This window comes from Artemia sp. Qi Xiang Cuo, chromosome 19 (genome assembly GCF_049724085.1).
Source record: "Artemia sp. Qi Xiang Cuo chromosome 19, ASM4972408v1, whole genome shotgun sequence".
NCBI classification, from domain to species: Eukaryota; Metazoa; Arthropoda; class Branchiopoda; order Anostraca; family Artemiidae; genus Artemia; species Artemia sp. Qi Xiang Cuo.
In genome coordinates, this window is record NC_142812.1 from 31,181,534 (window position 1) to 31,205,161 (window position 23,628).

At 35.1% G+C, this 23,628-nt stretch overlaps 1 protein-coding gene across 1 annotated transcript in view; it reads right to left on the reverse strand.

Annotated features, from left to right (window-relative positions):
• The window catches only part of LOC148940726 (uncharacterized), a 68,160-nt gene extending 48,211 nt beyond the window's left edge, over nucleotides 1–19,949 (reverse strand). Inside the window, exons 1-2 of the mRNA XM_089105274.1 lie at nucleotides 19,899–19,949; nucleotides 4,284–4,414 (exon numbers count right to left, since the gene is read on the reverse strand). Of these exons, the coding sequence (XP_088961400.1) occupies nucleotides 4,284–4,414 (131 nt within the window). The 5' untranslated portion in view covers nucleotides 19,899–19,949. The remainder of the gene's footprint in view (nucleotides 1–4,283; nucleotides 4,415–19,898) is intronic.
• Nucleotides 19,950–23,628: the final 3,679 nt, after the last annotated feature.

Here is a 23,628-nt window from a genome sequence, read left to right on the forward strand (position 1 = left end):
CAGTCAAGCCACTCAGACTGAACTAGGCTATCCTCGATCCCTTCTTACAGATGAAGACTCATACAACGGATCATACCCCCGAGCAACGTGTTTGCAGATTTCACATAAGTGGAGGCTGCAGAAAGGCGGAGAATTGCAAGTTTCTTCATGTTTGCGTGGATTTTCTAAATGCAGCTGCCATGATGAGTGTTGTCTTCTGCCTCACAAATCACTGTGTAGAAAGTTTGCTCATGGCAATTGTTTCATGAAATGTTGTACTAATGCGCATCTCACTTTCTGTAGAAGGAAAAAGCTACGTGCCAAGACTGGATTGCAAAGTCTAAAAAACGGGGAGCGAAAAAAATGCACCTCTGTTGAAGCAGGGCTGCCAAAGACAGCCATATCCAGTCCCTCTTGTGAGTTTGAATCTCATGCCGCTTTTAAATCAGCCAATGCACATCCCTCCTCCATCATACCAGCACCCCCTCAGATCAAACACATTCAGAAGAACTCCATGCTATGTTCCAGCTCCCTCTCATTGCCGAATCAGTCCATCTCCTCAGTCCCGTTATTTGCATCGAATGAACCTAAGAATCTACAACAAGTATACAATAGCAAATCAAGAAACCCTGGTATGATACATCACTCACCCTTCTACTCATTTCCCAGAATCCTTCTTGCGAATGTAAGGTCACTAGCAAATAAAATGAATGAACTACAAATTAGTCTTGACAAAAACCAGATTGATACTGCTTGCCTCACAGAAACATGGTCTGCCACAAAAGATTTTTGCTCGATTCCAAATTATGACTCCCATTTTAAGCCCAGATTGGAAAAGAATGGTGTCCCCCTATCGCATGGTGGAGGAGTGGCTTTTTTTGTCGGTCTACCCTCCCTAATCGGATTTTTTTATTTTCTGAAATAGTGAGCAACTCCAAAACCGAAGTTCTTCGGCTCTGGACCAGATCCAAAAACCTCCCAAAAGATGTATCTTGCATGATTTTTTGTATTTTTTATTACCCTCCTCGTAGTGGGTTTAAGAAGGAGCTGACGGCATATCTGCAACTTTATACTGACAGAATTCACAGCAACTATCCCTATGCTGCAATTACATGATGTGGTGATTTTAATGAGCTAGACCAAAAGTGGATTAACTCTGCTCTAAGCCTTGATTAAGTGGTCAAGTCGCCTACAGCAGTGATAAAACCCTACACTTAATTTTTACCAACATTGAAGATTACTACAGTACCCCCAAAATAGCCCCTCCATTAGGGGCAAGTGACCATCTATACATGTTTTGGACCCCTTTATCATCCTTTTCCTCAAAACGATTGATCAGTTATTCTTATAGACCCATTACTGACGAGAAGGTCGCCCATTTCAAAGTAAAACTTAGTTCCAAATCTTGGGCCAATATCCTATATCTTACCAACGGGAATGAAATGGCTTCTAAGTTTTCAGTGGAACTTTTCGAGTTGTATTGTGACAACTTTCCAGCGAAAAATGTTTACTAACAAATCTATCTGCAAACCGTGGATAAATAAAAAATTTGTGCCTAATAAATGAACGTGATAAACTCTTTAAGGAAGGATTTTTCTAGGAATCTCGAAAACTTCGAAACATTGCTGTTAGCAAAATCCGTAAAGCAAGAAAGGAGCATGATGCTCACGTGCTCAATAAGTTATTGTATTCGGACCCTAAGCAATTCCACAAAAGTGTCCAAGATCTCATGGGAAAGGTCTCTTCAAAATGTTTTCTTATTGGACAGTAATGGTGACCCAGTGGGTGTGGATGTCATAAATGATCATTTTGCTACATTTTGTAAAATTCACACGCCCCTCAAACATATGCCGGCCAACAGTGCAGTGAGTGACATTCCTGTGATTGAAATTCATCAGACCCAACTTAAAACTCGAAACTCTGGACACAAATAAGTCAGTATACCCAATTGATATCCCTACCAAATTGACTGTGGAATGTGCCCAGTATTTAAGTGTACCTCTAACTGCTATTTTTAATCAATGTTTTGTAGATGGTATTTTTCCAGTGTGTTTAAACGAGCTATTATATCTCCTATACCAAAAACTAAGACCCTAAAAGTTCCCTCTGACTTAAGACCAATATCAAAAACCTCCATTTTCTCTAAAATTTTTTAAGTTTTATTTACAATTTCCTTTTTGACGATATTCATGATAAAATCAACCCAAATCAGTTTGGCTTTAGGCCGAACCATAGCACCACTCATTGCTTAATTTATACACTTGACACTATTTTCAAACATCTTGAGTTGAATGGTTCCTACGTTGAGGTTGTTTTTGCTGATATTAGCAAAGCCTTCGACAACTTGGATCATCAGACTGTTATAGATAATGCAAGGGCTTTAGGCGCAAGGGATTTTGTTTTACGTATGGTAGCTAGTTTTTTTTTGTTTTTTTTGTTTGTCTGGCCGTGAACAATGTGTAGTCCTCCCTAACGGGGATTCATCAGGTTTTTCCTCGATTTCCTGTGGAGCACCTCAAGTGACCAAATTAGGTCCTTTAGATTTTTAATAGTTTTTTAATAATGTTTTACCTAGTTTTGGCAACTCTTTTAAATTTGCGGATGATTTGACATTACTGAAACTTTGTCAAACATCTAATACTCTGAAAGTTACACTCGACTCACTCAATAACAATTTAAAGAATGATCTTGACAATGTTAAACTCAACTTAAGCATACCCAAAAGCAGTTTCATGTTATTCTCTTTTTTTAAAATATACCCCCTATCAATAATTACCTTTGCATACAAAATTTAAATACGGTTAAACTGCTTGGTTTTCAGGTGGACAACGACCTTAAATGGAACTCCCACATTTCCCACTTATGTAAATCTGGTAGTTTTCTCCTTAAATCTTTCTCCCTTCTCAAGCGATTCTCTATATCCATCCAAAACCTTAAAATAATTTATTGTTCTTATATAAGACCCTGTCTTGAATATGCTTGCCCCGTCTGGCACCCTTGGTTGACCAAAGACCAATGTTCTAAAATTGAAAGTATTCAAAAAAGAGCAATAAAAACTATACTGGGGAAGTCCTATACTACATACGATGAAGGTTTGGCTAGACTTGAACTTACTACATTGGAATCACGACGTCACATGCTTACCATGAACTTTGGTCACAAGTGCCTTAGTTCTGACTATCATCGACGTGTTCTGCCTTCCTTTAAAGAAAATCCCCCAATCCTTCCTAATACAAGACTCAATGCTTGGAGAGCTCCAAATACCCAACTGGACCTGTGTCCCCAAATGTTGACCATCAGGTACAAAAACTCTTTTTTCCCCCATTTTGTTTTCGATTTTAATAATTGATTTAATTTTTTGCTTTATGTTTATCCCTAACATCTGTTTTATTATTATATTTTTACTGACGTGCTTATGGTAGCTTTTGTGCTATTTTTAGCACATTTTGATTCCCATTTTAACAATTGATTTAATTTTTTTTTTATGTTTATCCCCTAACATCTGTTATATTATTGTAATTGTTCTGGTGTGCTTATTCTAGCTTTTGTGCTATTTTAGCCCATAAATCCTATTCTATTTGGGACTGAAAATAGCACAGGTTCTGGAAGTGTCTGATTTGCATCCATCAATGACCATAGGAAAGTAAATTCTATGCATTGCATTTTCAATGTGGTGGAACTGTGCCTGAGCCAGAGTTTCTGTGATTCCTTCCTTATAGCATTTGCAATGAACCGTTTACAATAGCAGTAATAAATGTTCACTGTCATTCTTCATCTGTAACTTTCACAGAAAAAACTTTTCCATGTTCTTAGTATATTTTTGGTCAACTATTGGTCCTCTAAAAAGCTGAAATGTATGATTCTGGTCATCACAGATTTTGGCATCCAAAACCTAAAGTATTTTTCTCATAAACAGGCAAAAAAATATTGTATTTCATATTAGTTGCAAGGTAGAGTGAGAAGAAACCAGCAAGAGCTTTGCAAACATGACTACTATAAGAAACCCGCCGCAGAACTTGATTGATAAAAATTAAACTTGTTAAGGAGAATCAGAAATAAGGGTTGTCATCCCTAGAAATTTATAATTAATTCTAATGGTTTACTGTTTCTCCCCTAGGGATGTTTTTCCAATGTAGTATAGTAATATTGCCCGTACTTTTTAGACAAAAATAAATAAATAAAATTAATCAAAGAAAAAAATCCCAGACTATACAAGAAAAGCTATGACAAAACAGAAAATAGGTTCTAAAAAGAGAAAAAAAAGAAAGAAAGAAGGATTTAAAATAGAAAAAGTGGAAAAATACCTATTTTCGTGAACAACATCTTCCTTGTAGAGAACTTCCCCAGTTTCCTCATCTATAACAATTTCCCCTGTCTCAGGATCATCTAAGGTGAGACTGGCCACATAAAGTTCTATATAAGGATCCATTAACATCTGTAAGAGGAGATAAAAGTAAACTACCTCAACCCAAAGATTATCTTAATTTAACAAAGTGAGTTCACACTTCTGCTTCTGCTAGCTCACAATATTAATGCATAAAAGGCAAGGTAAAGGATGCAGCACTAGACTTTACAATGCCTACTGATAGTGCTATTTTCTGTTTCTTTGATCTTCAGACAGGAAGCACAATTGGGGATTGGGGACCAGCTATCCTCTACTTTTACACACCCATCCTGTTTAAATTCCCTGAATTTCTTCAAGTATTCATTTGTAATTGGTTAACTTTGTATAAGCTTACAGAGCCACACCACTGACCCCATCTCAAGGCAAATAGTTGGCAACACCAGAACTTGAACTTCTGCCCTGAAGTAATCATTTCCCCTTTACATGCATTTAAGAAATTATAAAAACAAATCCTTTGCCTAAAGCCCAGTGTATATAGATAAAGCAGAAAGCATATTAAAAAACAAAAAATGCACTATAAACAAAATACTTTTGCATTAAATCAGGAGCTAAGCAGGGTTGTGTTCTATCCCCCTTTATATGGATTATTTTGATGGATTTTGTCTTAAGGAGCACAGGAGAGGCCATGGGAGACCACGGAATCAAGTGGGGAGGAAAAAGTCTCCTGGACTTAGATTATGCTGATGATTTAAGCATCCTAGATGAAAGCGTGAGCAAAATGAATGAACTTTTAAAGGTTTTGCAATTTTAGGGTGCTCGAATAGGTTTAAAAATTAATGTTAAGAAGACTAAGTCACTAAAGCTAGGATAAAGTGAAGATGAAAAGGTGACGTTGGGTAACGAAAAGATTGATCAGGTGGGCAGCTTCACTTACCTTGGTAGTAATATTAGTAAAGATGGTGGGAGCAGTGAAGATGTTAAAAGTAGAATAGTCAAGGCTCAAGGCGTTTTTTCACAGATAAAAAAGTTTGAAAGAATAGGAAGATAAGTCTGCAAACCAAGATTAGAATATTAGACATGGGCAAGGCAGGGGGGGGCAGGGGGGCCATGCCCACCCCCTGGAGATTTGGAACTAAAAAGTAATTATAAGGAAACCAAAGGAAAGAGAGCAGAATAGAGAAAAAGAATGGGTAATTAGTTTGTTGCACCGTTGTTGGCTGCCTGCCAATAGATTTCGACCCATAATAAGGAAAACATAAGTTCTAGTTTTCCTTGACTAGTTTTCCACAAACATTTTTCTATATGATTTGGTTGGAGAAAAAAGAAATCAAATTCTTCAAAGTAATGAATGGTGATTAAATAACGATCCTTGTCAATAACGAAAGTATAAGAGCCATAATGCATTGATGATATTCAGTCAAAGAATCAACCTTTTATTGTGATCCTAAATATGTATTTGTTTATTAGTAATTAGTGCAGTTATTAGAACACATGAAAATTCGTATAATTATAGGAAACACAAGGAAAACAACTTAATAAGGGACAATTTCGGTAAGAATATGCCGTCAACTTTAGCTTGCATTGCAAGAGTACCCATGAGCTGATATATGAAGCCACTGAATGCTGAATGGAATGCTGGGAATTTCTGTATTTTCCCCCTGAACAGATACGTTTTTCGTGTTTTATCATCGATTTTTTTTTTCAGGAGTAATTGGATTTATCTAGTTGTCACTTTGAAGTTGTCATATTTCTCACATTACAGTTTTTCGGGGCACTTAAAAAAAAACAACTTATTGTTCTAATTAAACGCCCCTTGTGTTTCAGGAGTCGTTTTTAAAGAATTGGGACAAAATTTAAACTTTAGCGTAAAGAGCGAGATGTTGAAGATGGGGAAAGCACCCTCATATATGTAATATTTTCTGTTCGTTTTAAGTTTTAATGTTGCTCCTTACTTTCAGTTGAAAACTTTTTTTTTAATTTCTGATCGTTTTTTAAGTAACGCCAGGATACCTAACTCCACCTCCACGGAAAAATCCCTCTCCCCATAGAAATATCCTCTGGCCAATTCAATCCTGGCGAAAATTTACCAAGCTACAGTTTTTCAGCACTAAAAAAAAGTTACTCATCGTTCTAATTAAACGCCATTGTGTTTCAAGAGTCGTTTTTCAAGAATTGGGACAAAATTTAAACAGTAGCGTAAAGGGCGAGGTGCTGACGAGGGGCAAACCCTCCGCATATAATTAATAATTTCTGTTCGTTTTAGGTTTTAATGATGTTCCTTACTTTCAGTTGAAAAAAACTTATTTTTTTAAATTTCTTATTGTTTTTTAAATAGCGCCAGGATACCTGTTGTTATGGAGCCAGGGTACCTGGCTCCATCTCCACAGAAAAATCCCCCTCCCCATAGAAATATTATCTGGACATTTCAGTACTGGCGAAAATTTACCATGGACAATTATCCTTAACATCTCCAGGTGTAAAATTGAATCAGTAAAGAGAAAGCAAGACATATAAAGAAATTTCGTATAGCCTTTCTTGCAAATTCACCTAGTGTAAAATTTCCCCTGAAAAGTTCACCTCCTGAATACTTCCCTCTCCATGGAAAATTCTCCCAGCAGAAAATTCATCCTCCCCTACCCACCCAAAAAATGTATACATACTTCCCAACAACAAATAAAACAATGGGCAAATTTTATAACTTAAAAAACTTTCACCAGGGGCTGTAAGGGGTCTTTTTATCTCCAAAGACATAGTTGTTAGGCTTTTCAACTATGTTGAACAAAAAAAAATATCTCAAAATTTTGATAGGACAATTTTGGGGAAAAAGTGGAGTGGGAGGGGGCCTAGCTGACCTCTAATTTTTTTGTCAGTTAAAAAGGGTACTAGAGCTTCTCATTTCCGTTAGAATGAGCCCTCTCCCGACGTTCTAGGCCCACTTGGTCGATACTATCACCCCTGGGAAAAAAGCAAATAAACACGCATGTGATTTTTCTTCTGGCAAAATTACAAAATTCTACATTTTCATAGATAAGATTGAAACCTCTGCAGTAGGATAATTTGATACGCTGGATCTGATGGTGTGATTTTCATTAAAATTCTATGACTTCAAGGAGTCTTTCCCCCTTTTTTCGAAAATCAAACAAATTTTTTCAGGCTCGTAAATTTAGATGGGTTGAATATTAATATATATTTATAATATATTTTGAATAAGAATAATAAACCAATTCTTTCGATATATCTATTGATATCAAAAATTTTATTTTTTCTGTGTTACGTTTTTTCTGTGTTACCAAAAGTATTGAATTCATAAAACTACAGTTTCATGAAATGTAATTAAACAAATAGAAAAGGGTTTTCACCAAAAGTAAGGAGCAAGTTTAAAACTTAAAACCAATGTAAATTACTCTGTATATAAGGGGGGGGCAGCCCCCTTCTCAACACCTTCCTCATTAAACAAACGTTTTATTAGTGCTTTGAAAAATCTTTTTTTCCAATTCCAAATTTTCTTTAAAAATTTAGAAATGTGCCAAACTTCACAGTAAAGAGTAAGGAGCTAATGAAGACCCAGCCCCTTCACACAAAGAATAATATCTTCAAATAAGTTTCAAATCTGTTCCTTTCTTTCAGTTGATAAGATCTTTGCTTAATTAATTTCTGATTATATTCAAAATCATACCCAGGCCTAACCAAGATATAATTTAAGGTACCAGTCCCTTAAATTCCAGGGTAATTGCTTCTAAAATGTGTAAATCAATAATTGTATGTTGATTAGTACCGTCCTACACTTAAATTTGCAATTTCAGTTTTGGATAAAATTTGAATATACTTAAAAAGTTGGCAATGAATGGTAATTTTGGTGAAAAGTCCTTGTTAATATTACTATTAAAGAATTTCGGTTGGATGAAAAGGAGTATTATTGTTTGTGTGGATGAAAATTCTGTGAGACTTTTGATCTTCTACATAACTGAAGCCATCACAACCTTTACAATGGGACTTTCTTATTGATAAATACACTACACACATTTGTTTAAGTACACTGAACTACATCACATAAATAGAAAAAGAAAAATATTACCATTTAAAATTGCTGAAAACTAAGTTCATAGCAGTATTTGTAACCCCAAAGAAATTTCCTGGCAGGCTGTGATGACCTGCCTTGCCTTTTCCACCTCTGTGCTGGTAGGTATGGGGATATAACATTTTAGCTGTATAGAGAAACATTTTAATTAATTCTTACTCCCCCCTACCTCTTTCAACACTTATCTGAAGCCATATGAAGAGTAAGCAGTGTGTCCATTAAAATGTACTTTTGTAGGAATCTACCCTACCCCTATCTAAACAATGACTCCCCCCTCATTATAGCCAATACGCAATTACATATCACCAAACTTAGCCTATTTCTTTACAAATAAAGCAAATCAACATGGTTGAATCCACTACTGCCACTGCTTGGCATTACGTCTTTTATAAATTTGAAGCCTAAAATATAGTTATTTATACTTTTGAATCAATTAGCTTCTCAGGATTTTAAATTGATTGCAAATTCGTCCTCTTCAGGCTAAAGCCACAGTTGGATGCCCTAAACCACCTAAACTGTTACCCAACCAACATTGCTACTTTGGTGTCTGCACCCCTCCTGGAAAAATTTCTGCCAGCACCCTTGATATTAGAAGCTATAGTGATGACAGTGGTCAAATATGGCTTTGAAGCATGGGCGCTCTGAAAAGCAGATGAAGATTTGCTAGATGTTTTCCATAGAAATTGCTTACAGATTTTTCTGGGTACCTGGCTGACTGACTGTATTTTAAACAGTAGGCTGTACAAAAAACGTGGTTCAATACCGCTTTCGAGGGCTATAATGAAAGAAAGATTTAGGTGGCTAGGGCACATTGTGCAGATGAAGGATGACAGATTGCCAAAGATTTTCATGTTTGGCCAACCATCTAGGGCTAAAAAGAAAGCAGGTTGTCCTCGTTTAATGTGAGAGGACATCATAAAGAAAGATTTAAAGGAAACGGGAACTTCCTGGGAGGGTGTAAAAAGCGAGGCTTTGAATAGATTGGGATGGAGGAGCATGCATAGCCGTGTTGGCCTCAGGCGGCTTGGTGCTGTAGTGAGTTGTTAGTAGTAGTAGTATTCCATGTCTACATTGTCCACAAAGTGCCAAATTAAGACAGAGATTAAGAACACTGTTCCTGTTCTGCACCCAGAGAGAAATAAGTTAATTCATCTTTGGTTTCATTCATGACAATAGGGTTAAGTCTAGTAGCTGCATTGTCTTACACTTGCCTACTTCTGCTACATCCCAATTTAGTTATATCCAAGACATATCTCTCTTCTTTCTGAGTTTTGGGACAATCACAACCAATTTAAAAACTAGTTTACTTCTGTTTAGAGCTCATGCTTTTGGATAGATGCTTACTTCTATCCCTCATTTTCAAAACCACTCTAGCAACAGCTAATAATGGCTAAACCAAATGAAATAGGTGAAAAACTAATACTTTCCATACTGATCAAGATTACCATACACTGTGAATCCATGGCATCATATCTACAGATTCAGAACTCTTCACCGGGGGGTTTAAAATCCCAAGTCTTGAATATTACCCCTCCCAGTCCTCTTAGTCAGTGAAAACAAGTGTGGCTCTTCTTTTTCTCCAGCACAAATTTTTCTTGATAACATCATGGTAAAGTACCATGTTGCACTTTCTCCTGCCATTTCTGGAGTGGAATACTCAAGAATGCCTAGCCAGAGGCTTATCATTCCCTCTCACATACTTCCCTCCCAGTCCCCTTAGAAAATAAAGGCTAGAAAATGCAAAAAAAAAACATTTACATTTCGCTCATAAGTAACTACAATTTTTATGATTAACTTCTTCGAATTTAAAAAAAGGGCAAGGTTTAAGCTAATAACGAATTCTTTTGGGGATTTAGAAGATTTATCTGTTGTAACACAAAGGTTTTCAAAGGAAATGGTTGCAATTATTAAATTTGGAAAGAATGTTGAAATGCAAGAAAAATGGTTTGCTTATCTTTCAACTAACAAACTAATCCATGACTTGAAATATTTAATGGTCTTTTACAGTCTAGGAAAGTACCTGAGTAAGGTAAAAAAAACTACCAGAAACAGAACCAGAGCTTACTTCTAAGATTATTTTTCTTGTAAACTTTACAACAGTGACCTTGTTTATCTGCTGTTAATGTTATGAAAAATAAAAAGTGGAATAATTATTCTTTATGAACTAATTTCAGAAACAAATACAAAACTACACAGCTGAATCAGGAAAGTTTTGTATATAGGCCAGTCAAAAGTTATGTATGGTCTCATTAGGGGAGCGGATAGGGGATGAGATGCAACTATGACAATATTGACCATTATATTTGAAAACATTGCTGAACAGTAGTAGTCTTTTGTTACTTTAACCTAGTATTTAGTTCAGACAAGACCATGTATAATACCAATTTAAAGATAAATGACTATAAATGTAATTATTCTTCAGCTACTTTGAGCATAAGCTTACTGCTTAAAACTAATCTATTCTATAGTTTAGGTCAAATACATGTATTATAGAAGGCATATCAAAGGCAACACAGTGCTCTTATATTTCTTTTTTTTTGTGTGCGTGTATTGTCTATAGGCCTAAACAATCACCACTATCAACAAAATGGTAAATATCTAGATTAATAGAGCATTCAGATAGCTAAGAAGCAAATTTCACCCTGAATCCAAATACGACATTTGTTTCCATCACAAATTAGATTTTATGCTAACTTATCTAAACTTAACCTAACCTATCCTTTCTAAAATTACCCAAATATATAGCCTATATTATATATTCCCCATGCCTTTATTGATTCTCCATTTTGTCACTGTCAATTCAATTTACATGTAAACTGGTTTTAACAAGAACTGAAGTTTGACCAACAAGCTCAGTGAGTTTCCTCCAAAGTGCTCCAGATCCTGGGAAAGAACATTCCACAGTAGGTCACCAAACCTGATATCAAAGCTATATAAAGGACTTGTTTAACCAAAACTGAAATTTGATATGTGCTTGGCAACCCTATTAAATAAAGGCAACAAGGAAAAATGGTACTGTTCTATTAGCTGAACCATGCAAAAAGTGAAGTTTGGTTAATGCTAATGAAATAAAACAATATAGGAAGAAAATGTAATAGTTTAGAAACAAATTTCAGCTATATATTTGCACATTAGGGGGCTGGGGGGATAAAGCATAGCATATATTAAAGACATAACCAAACCTAGGTACCTTTTTTCTCCCTAAACCCTGAAAAACCAAAGTTTAAACATTGTAAATGCAGTGATAAATCCCTGTTTGCAATCCTCAGCAAAGGAAATCCCTGTTGAAAAAACCTGTTTGACTAGTTGGTAATTGTCAATTAGCTGGAACCCAGGCAATATATTGTATACAGAAGATGCTTAAGAAACTAGTCAAACAGGTTTCTTTCAATAGAGAATTGGATTGCAAACCATGGTTTGTCATTGGGTTTAAAATATATAAACTTTTGTTTTTTGGGGTTTAGGGGGGAAAGGTACCTAGGTTAGGTTAGTTTGTGTATTTAATATATACTATGCTTTACCCCCCCCATACCCCCCTAATGTGCAAATATATAGCCCAAATTTGTTTCTAAACTATTATATTTTCACCATATTTTGTTTTATTTCATTGGCATTAACCAAACTTGACTTCTTGCATGGGTTCCAGCTAATTGGCAAGTACCAACTAGTTTCTTTTGTCATCTATCTTGCATGGTTCCCAGCTAATCAAACAGTACCAAAAAACTAGAGAGTGTCCAGAGGCAGAAATCAATAGAGGGTTGTAAAAGCCTGGACTACACATCCCGCATAGAGAAGTTACAGATTCCTACCCTCTTCTATCAATGGAAGCATGGGGATGTCATCATGGTGTAGAAAATGCTGCACACTCAGTCCTTGCAACAAAATATGCTTGAACCCAACCAGTCAACAAGAACTAGAGGACACACCATTAAACTGTACTGTAACCAAGCCAGCACCAGACTATGGAACAAATTCTTCTTGAACAGAGTTGTGGGGCTCTAGAACTCCCTAAGCAAAGAAGCAGTCTCAGCCTCTAGTGTGCAGGCCTTCAAGGGAGCTGTGGACAAAGATTGGTCATCCTAGCCATGGCTTCAAGAATGGGCTACAGCCAAAGTGCTGGCTCAACATCTTCACTAGCCAGCACCTACAGATAATACCTTATTTGCTGGATGATGTGATATAAGGTAACAAGATTGATGCTAATACTGGTATATTCTGTATCTAAAATAATAGAAAAATGAACTATCTTTGAGGGTTGGATTCAGGATAAAATCTGATTCTAGAGGTAAGTTTGTTTCTTAGCTATCTGAATACTCTGTAATGCACATACAGCATTGAGCCTTACCTTGCTCCAAAGTCCAAACTAAGGTACATGACAGTAACCAGTACACTGATTTGAAGGCTAACTGTAGTGAAAATATTTGTAGCCTAGAGATCCTAATTGTAGGAAAATAAATTAAAGGTTATTAAGGGTTTACCCTCTTCATAAGAAAACACCTTAGGCTAACAAAATAGTAGACTAGTACCATTCTATTCACCATTTAACATTATGGTAAAATTGTAGTTTAGCTACTTTTCACTATCTTTGAAAGGGGTTAGGTTAGGAAAATAAAACTTTCAGTAATGAACCCAGGGCCAAAAACATACTCTGAGAAGGTACTGGAAAGCTTATATATTAACCCTCTTCTGATTTTTATGTCTTAGAAATTTGTCTACTTGACAGGTATACCTTTAGAAATTTTGACAAAACAACATTTTACCTTAATTTTAATTTATCAAATTTTTTTTCTCTGGTTTAAGTTCTGAAATTGCAATTCCAGTTATTTAGGTAGAATTTTAAGCCATACCAATGTTTTTTTTCTAAATTTAGGAAATGTATTTGCAGATCTTAAGCTCATAAATTTGGATTGAGCAAAGTTCTGAAGCTGAAAACAGCTTTCTTGTACTTCATTTAAGCAGAAGATGTTTTTCAAGGTTACACTTTCATAAAAGAAATATTTTTAAAGGTCATCAAAGGTCACTGCCCTGGGAGAAGGAGCCAGGGTAGGTACTTCAAAATAGGCCTTCCTTCCCAGGACTTACTTTAGTCTGTAGACCCATCTCTAAGAGTTTCAATTTCCCTAGCCTAACCCCTCTCTAAAATTAATTAAAAAAAAATTCCGAAAAAATAAGTTTTTCAAAGAAAAGTAAAGGCCATTTTAAACTTAAGCTCAGGAGATACAAATACCTGTTAAAATTCAAAACGACCAGAAATTACTATTAAAGAATAAATGAAACCCAAAACAAACAGAAATTAAATAAACAATCATAGCAAAAAGCATACAACAAGTAATAATATAAATGAATAAATAGATCTTAAAGTGAGTAATACTTAGATTGAATATGAACATCAAGCTTAAAACAAAAACAAATATTTTGCTATTAAAGTATAAATGAAACTTAAAACGAACAGAAATTAAATAAACAATCAATGCGAACAAACATACAATATATATTAATGTAAATGAATAAATAAATCTTAAAACGAGTGAAACAAAGTGAACATGCAAGTCAAAATTGAATCGAATAAAAATAACTACAAACAAGAGTTTAGGTATCGTCTCACTGCAGAAGCCTAAAACCTACTGCGTCATTGGCGCTTTACTGAAAACAATTCTTTGAAATATTTTCACTTTTGTAACTTTAAGAAATTAAAAATTAATTAAGATTTTAGGGAATAAATATCAGCATATGTACATTAAATTAACAATGTACATTTTATTTCAGTAAACTCATTTGAATTTTTTTTCAGTAAAGTACAAATTATATTCTGGCTTTTAGAAAGCATAGGGGTTTTGAACCCTACTCACATTAATTTATGCTCGTTTTGAGTTTGACTCTAATATTTATTTTAATTTTTGTTCGTTTTGGGTTCCCTTTATTTATTGATGCTGATTTGGGGTAGTTGTATGCTTGGTAAATTATATGATAGTCTGGACGTCAGGTTTTGAAAATGTTAACCCTATTATGACGAATTGGGGATGCTACGAGAACTTGCCTACCCTCCACCCCCTATATTGATCATGTGGATTCAGAAATACCAATGGCACTTGCTTACAAGTGGTGAAACATCCCAAAACTTGATATTTTATTATATTTTGGTATTTCATGCAAGAAAATGCATGTTCCACAAAGTTTGAGGTGCAGTTTTCCGCTCAAATAGAAATGACTAGAAACCATAGAATGTTTTCATAACAAACTAACATGATTAGATACAAAAAATGGCAGAGTTAAAAAAAATGGCAAAACTATATGAGTCTTGAACAGTCTTGGAAAGTATAAACAAAATCAAATTGAATATTAGACATATAATGATATTAATTGTTGAAAGATTCATCAGTTGAAGATTTTTTTTCACTGTAATTTTTATTTTCATTTTCAATGCTGTAAGAACTGGAAAATAATAAATTTGTAATATGCGAGTAATTCGTTTTCAGTGAAGAACCAATGACGCAGAAGGCTTTAGCTTTTTACAGTTAAAGAAGGGGGCAGTATCCAAATTTTGCTTGTAGTGAAACTACATTTGTCTTGACCAATCTTGAAAAGAACTAATAAATTAAACTGAATATTTGATGCATAATGATATTAATTGCTAAAAGCTCATCAGCTCAAGATTTTACTGTAATTTTAATATTTATTTTCAATATTAAATACAAAAGAAAACATTTGTAATATAATTCGTTTTCAGTAAAGCGCCAATGATGCAGTAGGTTTTAGCCTTCTGCAGTGAGACGATACCCAAACTCTTGTTTGTAGTTATTTTTATTTGATTCAAACTAGATTTGCATATTCAATTTAAGTTTCACTCGTTTTAAGATTTATTTATTCATTTACATTAATATATATGGTATGTTTGTTCACACTGATTGTTTATTTAATTTCTGTTCATTTTAAGTTTCATTTATACTTTAATAGCAAAATATTTGTTTTCGTTTTAAGCTTGATTTTCATATCCAATCTAAGCATTACTCGCTTTAAGATCTATTTATTCATTTATATAATTACTTGTTGTATGTTTTTTGCTATGATTGTTTATTTAATTTCTGTTCGTTTGGGTTTCATTTATTCTTTAATATTAATTTCTGGTCGTTTTCAGTTTGAATTTTTACAGGTATTTTTATCGGCTGATCTTAAGTTTAAAATGACCTTTACTTTTCTTTGAAAAACTTGTTTTTCGGAAAGTTTTTTTTAAATTAATTTAGTTCGTTTTTGATCGCAAAAACTTTCAAGTTTTTATGGCATGGCGGGGGAGGGGGGATGCTTAATGTGCGATTATTCTTTAATTTAAAAAACGGAGATAGAAATATCAATTTAAATTTAATTAGGCTTTTTTAAAATTATATACGATTACCTCTTTGATAAAAACCTTATATATGAACAATAGACAGCTTGCATAACTTGTGGAAAGCAATTGACAACAATGAATGGATTGAAAAAATAGGTCCAATAAGGGGGTTTAGACCATTTCACTTGCAGAAACAAAGGGATCACGACTGTTTGGAATTGACCTTAATAGGAATTTGTGTGCCAAAGCAATTTTGCATCTATCACAGAGCATGTATTTTAACCTTATAATTGGATAATTATAATAGATTTCCTATGTGATACTTTCATACTTTCAATTTTCAATCAAATGAGCCCTCTCTAAAGTTTATACAAGCATCCCTTCCATAAGAAATAATATGAAGGATTTGGAGAAACCTTAAAGTACAACCCTTGCCCTGGGGCCTTGGGGGAGTTGTAATCCTCAAAGACCTAATTTCCAGAACTTAAAACTACGTTTAATAAAATGGCTGTCTTAAAATTTTGATTGGATGTGTTTGGGGAAAAGGTGGGCGTGAGAGGGGGGTTAGTTGCCCTCAAATCACTTTTGACTATTACAAAGGGCACTAAGCCCTCGGAATTTCCAATTGAATGAGCCTATTTTGAACTTTCTACAACAACACCTTTTATGAAGAACCTTATGTGTCCCCAGGACATAACTTAAAACCCTTGCTCTGAGGGTTGTGGGGGAGTGTCCTCCTCAAAGATATATTTTCAATCTGGAAATCAACTACGCTGAACACAAATGGCTATCTCAAAATTTTGATTGGATGTGTTTGGGGAAAAGGTGGGTGTGAGAGGGGGTTAGTTTCCCTCTAATCACTTTCGACTATTAAAAAGGGTACTAACCCTAATTTCCTATCGAATGAGCCTTTTTTCAAGTTTCTACAACACCACCTTCTATAAAAACCTTATATGCCCCCAGGGCATAACTTGAAACCCTTGCCCTGAGGGTTGTGGGGGAGTATCCTCCTCAAAAAGATATTTTCTATCTGGAAATTATCTATGCTTAACAAAATGGCTATCTCAAAATTCTCATTGGATGTGTTTTGGGGAATGATGGGCGTGGGGGGGGGCTAGTTGCCCTCCAATCACTTTTGACTATAAAAAAGGGCACTAGCCCTTTGAATTTGCAATTGAATGTGCCTGTTTTGAAGTTTCTATGACAACACCTTCTATAAAAACCTTATATGCCCCAGAGCATAACTTAAAACTCTTGCCCTGAGGGTTGTGGGGGAGTATCCTCCTCAAAAACATATTTTCTATCTGGAAATCAACTACACTGAACAAAATGGCTATCTCAAAGGTTTGATTAGATGTGTTCGGGGAAAAGATGGGCGTGGGGGGGGGACTATTTGCCCTCCAATCACTTTTGACCATTTAAAAGGGCACTAGCCCTTTAATTTCCAATTGAATGAGCCAGTTTTGAAGTTTCTATGACAATGCCTAGTATAAAAACTTATATGCCCCCAGGGCATAACTTAAAACCCTTGCCATGAGGGTTGTGGGGATGTCCTCCTCAAAAACATGTTTTCTTTCGGAAAATCAACTATGCTGAACAAAATGGCTATCTCAAAATTTTGATTGGATGTGTTTGGGGGAATGATGGGCGTGGGGGGGGGGGGCTAGTTGCCCTCCAATCACTTTTTACTATTAAAAAAGGCACTATCCCTTTGAATTTCCAACCAAATGAGCCTATTTGAAGTTTCTACAACAACCCCTTCTAAAAAAAACTTATATGTCCCCAGGGCATATCTTAAAACCCTTGCCCTGAAGGTTCTGGGGGAGTGTCCTCCTCAAAAACATATTTTCTATCAGGAAATCAAATATGCTGAACAAAATGGCTATCTCAAAATTTTGATTGGATGTGTTTGGGGAAATGTTGGGCATGGGGGGGGGGGGGGCAAGTTGCACTCCAATCACTTTCAACTATTAAAAAGGGCACTAGCTCTTTGAATTTCCAATTGAAAGAGCCTGTTTTGAAGTTTCTACTACAATGCCTTCTATAAAAACCTTATTTCCCCCCAGGGTATAACTTACAACCCTTTCCCTAAGGTTTGTGGGGGAGTGTCTTCCTCAAAAATATATTTTTTATTTGTAAATCAACTACGATGAACAAAATGGCTATCTCAAAATTTTGATTGGATGTGTTGGGGGTAATGATGGGTGTGGGGGGGGGGGGGCTAGTTACCCTCCAATCACTTTCGACTTTTAAAAAGGGCACTAGCTCTTTGAATTTCCGATCAAATGAGCCTGTTTTGAAGTTTCTACAACAATGCCTTCTGTAAAAACCTTATATGCCTCCAGGGCATAACTTAAAACCCTTATCCTGAGGGTTGTGGGCGAGTATCCTCCTCAAAAATATATTTTCTATCTGGAAATCAACTATGCTGAACAAAATAGCTATCTCAAAATTTTGTTTGGATGTTTGGGAGAATGATGGGTGTGGGGGGGGGGTGGCTAGTTGCCCTCCAATCATTTTCAACTATTAAAAGGGCACTAGAACTCTTGATTTCCAATCAAATGAGCCCCCTTTGAAGCTTCTATGATGACCCCTTCCATATGAAGTGCCTCTGGGAAAAAAATAAATAAATAAATAATAATAAATAATAAAACATTGGAGCCATATGGCCTTTACTATAGGCAATGCTACAGTGTTGCCTCTGATTGTGAAAAGTAGATATTTTCAAATATAAAGAACAGCCTACTGTCAAACCAAAGACTGAATAATCATAGAGGTAAATTTGCAGATGGCACTATAATTTAGCAAGGATGAAAGTGAATACATCATTTGATGCATTTTTTAATGCTCTTTCATAATTCAATAGGCTAATTACTTCTGTTGCAAATTGCATCTTGAGCCCTTAAAGGGGCCCTGAAGGTATTATATACGAATTATGAAAGAGCATAAAAAAGCAGCAAGTGATGTTTACATGTTCATCCTAACTAAATTATATGGTTCACTGCAAAGTTACCAGGAAATTTACCCACCCCTCTAATGTGCAAATATATACTCTGAATTGGAGTATACCTTGAATTGTTGACAGCAAAATTTTGAATTGCAAAATTTAGCACTATTTTTGTTGACAGCATTTGAAAAACTTGAAACATTAGGAAAATGTTTTGTGTTGCACAATAAATGAGGTTTGAATTGTTAAAAACAATTATTCTTGGAATATACTACTCTTGAACAACTTATTTATAAACTAGTGATATGTTTTTAACAACTTTTGAATAACTTAACTACTATTGATAACTTCTTTGTGTGGTTACAAAAATGAAATACCTTTGAGGCCCCTTTAAGGGCTCAAGATATTATTTGCAACATAAGCAATTATTGAATTACAAAAGAGCATTACAAAAAAGGCATCAAAATTACAAAAAAGGCATCAAATGACATTTTCACTTTCAACCTAGCTAAACTATAGTGCCCGATGCAACTTTACCAGTAATTTTTTACCAAATCATGTTATTAACTTACAAATAAAGTGAATATACCACTTGATGCCTTTTTTTATGCTCTTTCCAAATATAATATCTACTCATTTTTGTTGGAAAAGAATTTTACCCCCACCCCTATGTATACCAATTCAGGGTATAGGCCTGTATTTGCACATTAGGAGGCTGGGGGTAAGGTTTAAACTTACCTCCTATTTACATCAGAAATAAAATTTGCCCCCACTTCTCTCCCCCCTTCTAATGTGCAAATATGCCTATAGCCTACCCTGAATTGGTATATATAGGGGTGGGGGTAAAATTCATTTCCAACAAAAATGATTACTATATTTGGAAAGAGCATAAAAAAAGGCATCAAGTGGTAGGCCATAGGCCTAGGCTATTCACTTTATTTGTAAGTCAATAATATGATTTGGTACAAATTTACCAACTTACCATCATAGAGTGCAAGGAGAACTGTCTTCCCAAAATCAAAATAATAAATATTAGAAAGGCCCCCAAAAAATCCTGAAATTCCTAAATGAAAATTTCACCCATAAAAAAAAAAAAATTTAATGGGGGTACCCCTAAAGTGGAAACACTAGAGCGTCGGCTATCAGGAATTATCTATCTGTGACAGGACAAGTTTTATCTTATTGAACTTTGAAGCACAACAAGCAAATAATTATCAAAACTTACAAAATCATACACCAATTAAAATACAGTGATCCCTCATCATATAGATTTAAAATTGATACATTCAATAGCGATCAGTGTTGCCACTTGACCGATACCAAAAAGTGATGCCAGCCAATGAAAAAAGCGGTGTTTTTGCAGTATCCTTTTACCGAGACATGGTATAATTTATGGTATATTTTGATACCCGTAATGCAAATATGTCGTCACTAGTTTCAACAAAAAACTTACTTTTTAAAAGTAATTAAATTTTTGCTACTTTTCTAGCAAATGTATACTATTCTTTATTAATTTTTTTAAGTAGTGTATTTTACCATGGACTTTCAACAAGAAAGGTAGAATAAAAATGAAAAGAGACATCCCCCAGATACCAACCCCATATAAAAAAGTGAAAACAGTCCCCAATGATAAATTTATATCTTTTTCCCACTTTCTAGCACTATCACCCGTTCTTCATCACTGATAGCACATCCTGACCATCCTATCTCTAGAAAATTGGAAGCAAGATAATCTACTCTTTTCAACAAACATTTGTTTGTTTCAGCAAACATTTGTCCCTTTTCCCGTACGGTGACATTACTTAAGGGCTGGGCACACGTAGTTGATTTCGGGAATTGATTTCTATATCACCGCCAATTTTAAAAGAAATCGGCGTCGATTTGAGCTTAAAAAATTTTCTAGTTTTCAGTGCCGATTTACAAAATCACCGCCAATTTTCATCATAATCATCACAAAAATAGGGATGCAAATAAATAGTCATCCAGAGATGTATATGGTGAAAGACCCCGTTACTGAGCAGAGAACTAATTTGATATCAATCAAGCAACTATTAATAAACTCCAGTTGACTATTTGTGTCCATGATTTTTCGTTTTGAAGTTCTTGCGCAATAATTTTTTTCGTTCAACAAATTTTTCTTACCACTATCATTTGTCCACTGATGCTAAAATCAGTTCCCAAAATCAGCTACGTGTGCCGAGCCTTTTAATAAAAATGCAGTGATCAAAGTCATTTCGCGGTATAAATGCGCTGATCAAAGTCATTTCGCGGTGTAATTGTGGTACGGGGTATAATCAGAATAAGTGCATCATTCTCTCCCAACTGCGGTATTATTTCGCAAAATGCGGTACAAGTGGCAACACAGATAGCCATAGCCAGTGTTTCCACTTTTCATTTCACAAATATATTTAATAATACGTCTATGGCGGCACACTGCCAATGAAAGACGTGTCGGCGTGGAGAAAATTTCGGCGGAGCACTGATGTGCCAACGATACCAGCGGCATGGTGCACGCCGCTGGTTTGTCTCTATTTAGCCCTATGTGTTTGCAGTGGTTTGTCGATTTTGTTGTACTAAGTAAGCTAGCGTCCTTTTATGCATCTATTTAGACAATTCGATTTTGAGATCTATTTCACTTCATTAGCCATAATTTGTTATTCTCTCGATCATTCCATCCCTTTGCTCTAGTTCCCGGCGTATTTCATTACAAAATTGTCATTTATTTTCAAATTTTACTCTTGGATTTAAAGATTATCAGTTCCCGTCTTTCAAACAACATAGTAAGCAGCAAAGCGACAAAATATTTCGAATTCAAAGGATTACAAAGGGTACTTTTCTGTAAAATTTTTCTTCCTTCACAAAACAACCTCACACTGCTTTGTATTAACAAAATATTTGAACTAATTGGATCTATGATAGTATTGAAAAAGTCAAAACAGCTTTGATTTGTTTCTAATTTTGCATATTGAAAACTGTGGGGATAATACATTCAACAGTTATTTCTGTTTTAAAACGCAGATAAAACTTTAGCTCAAGTAAAGAATTTTAAGTTGAAGATATTTCTAAGAAGCCGTGAGTTGAAAGTATAGTCTTGAACTCTTGCACATATTTTGCTTGTTTTACTTCATTGCTCACTGTTCAGTTTTGGCGAAAAATTATGAAAAATAAAGTAGATCAAAACAATGCAATGAATAGATACAAACGAAGCAGTAAAATCACAAGATAGATCAAAACAAATCAATAAATTCGGAAGCAAATAACTTATTTTAGGTCAGAAACAGATTTTACTTTCTTAACTTAAATTGGGAAAAAGTTAACGAACTTCGCATTTTACCATATCTGTTCCAGAAAATTCGCTTTGATTTCAGAAAGAAGAGAAGAATAATATTCCTTATCCCTTAATCCTTAATAAAGTTCCGCTTGTAGATCTACAGGATCCAGATGCGATTCCATTGAGAAAAGGGGAATTTGCTCCATCAATTTAGGATTTCTTCTATCCATGGCCCAAAAATGCATTGAGTTGTTTCAAGTACAGCAAAAATAAAGTTCAGTCCAGAATCCGGTACCTAAATCTATCAATGAACACTGGGATTCAGAAGAAAAGTTACTTTTGATAAATTTTGTCCTTTTGCAGCTTGTTCAAAAGTGACTAAGGGATAAACCTGGAACGGCTGAAAAACAAACTGGAGCTTCATTTCCCCGGCTCTATTTGTTAGGAGTCCACTCTGATAGTGGAATGCTAAAGTTGACTTTCTCTCTCTCTCCACAGATACGATTTATGACAGCGAATATATTAACGAAATTTTGATTTGTAACGTCAGAACATTAAACCAGCCGATAAAATCCTAACATGTACTCGGAGAGATGAAGAAATATAAGCTAGATATTCTTGCTCTAAGCAAAATCAGGTGGATTGGAGTCAGAAAGGAGCAGCAAGGTGATGGTTATACACTGATTTACAGCGGAAATGAATTCCAACACTAGGCTGAAGTTGGGATTAAACTCTCTTATCAGTTCACTATTGACCTAGTCGAATGTAGCCAGTAAGTGAACGACGCTTAATTGCAAGATTTGTAGCTGGTGAAGAAAAACTCTCCGTCATTACAAACTTTGCTCCAATCAACGATACAGATGATGCCGACAAAGGGTCGTTCAACAAAATTTTTAAGTCTCTGACAGCGGTTGATATATGACTAGAGAGGAGAGAGAGAGAGAGAGAGAGAGAGAGAGAGAGAGAGAGAGAGAGAGAGAGAGAGAGAGAGAGAGAGAGAGAGAGAGAGAGAGAGAGAGAGAGAGAGAGAGAGAGAGAGAGAGAGAGAGAGAGGGAGAGAGAGAGAGAGTCAACGTACAGTCATCAGACACAAAGTGATAAATACAAAATAACTCTTCTTTATTTGAAAAGAAAACGCAGTACAAGCAAACACCAGAGCCTGAGAATGAACAATCATTTTATTTCAGGTGCCAACTGACGAAACCTAGACCTATACTTTTAGCTTAGCCTTAATATAAAAAAGCACAAGTGTTCTAAACTCACTACAAACAATTAATTGAATCACGGTAAGTGCTACTCTGGAAGATGAGACATAAGACAAATAGCAATTTACTGATTATTCAAAGGAAGTGCATAATCAACAATTAACTAATTTTCAAACCTAGAAAGCATTGAAAATCCAACAATTTTTTTGCTGGAAATATATCACCATACATTAGAAAAATTCTAATAATAAATAGGACAAACTATACCTGCGAACAAATTAAGAAATTTAATCGGGAATAAAGATACTCTTGCAGACTTTGACATTAGCATAATAAACAACAATATTCCTTACATAAATACTGTACCACAAAACAAAATCAACAAATACGTTACAAGAAAAGTACAAGAAAATTGTAGTTTGAACTTAGGAAGATGCACAAAAATTAATGGACAATGATCAATTTAAAAAACAAATGAA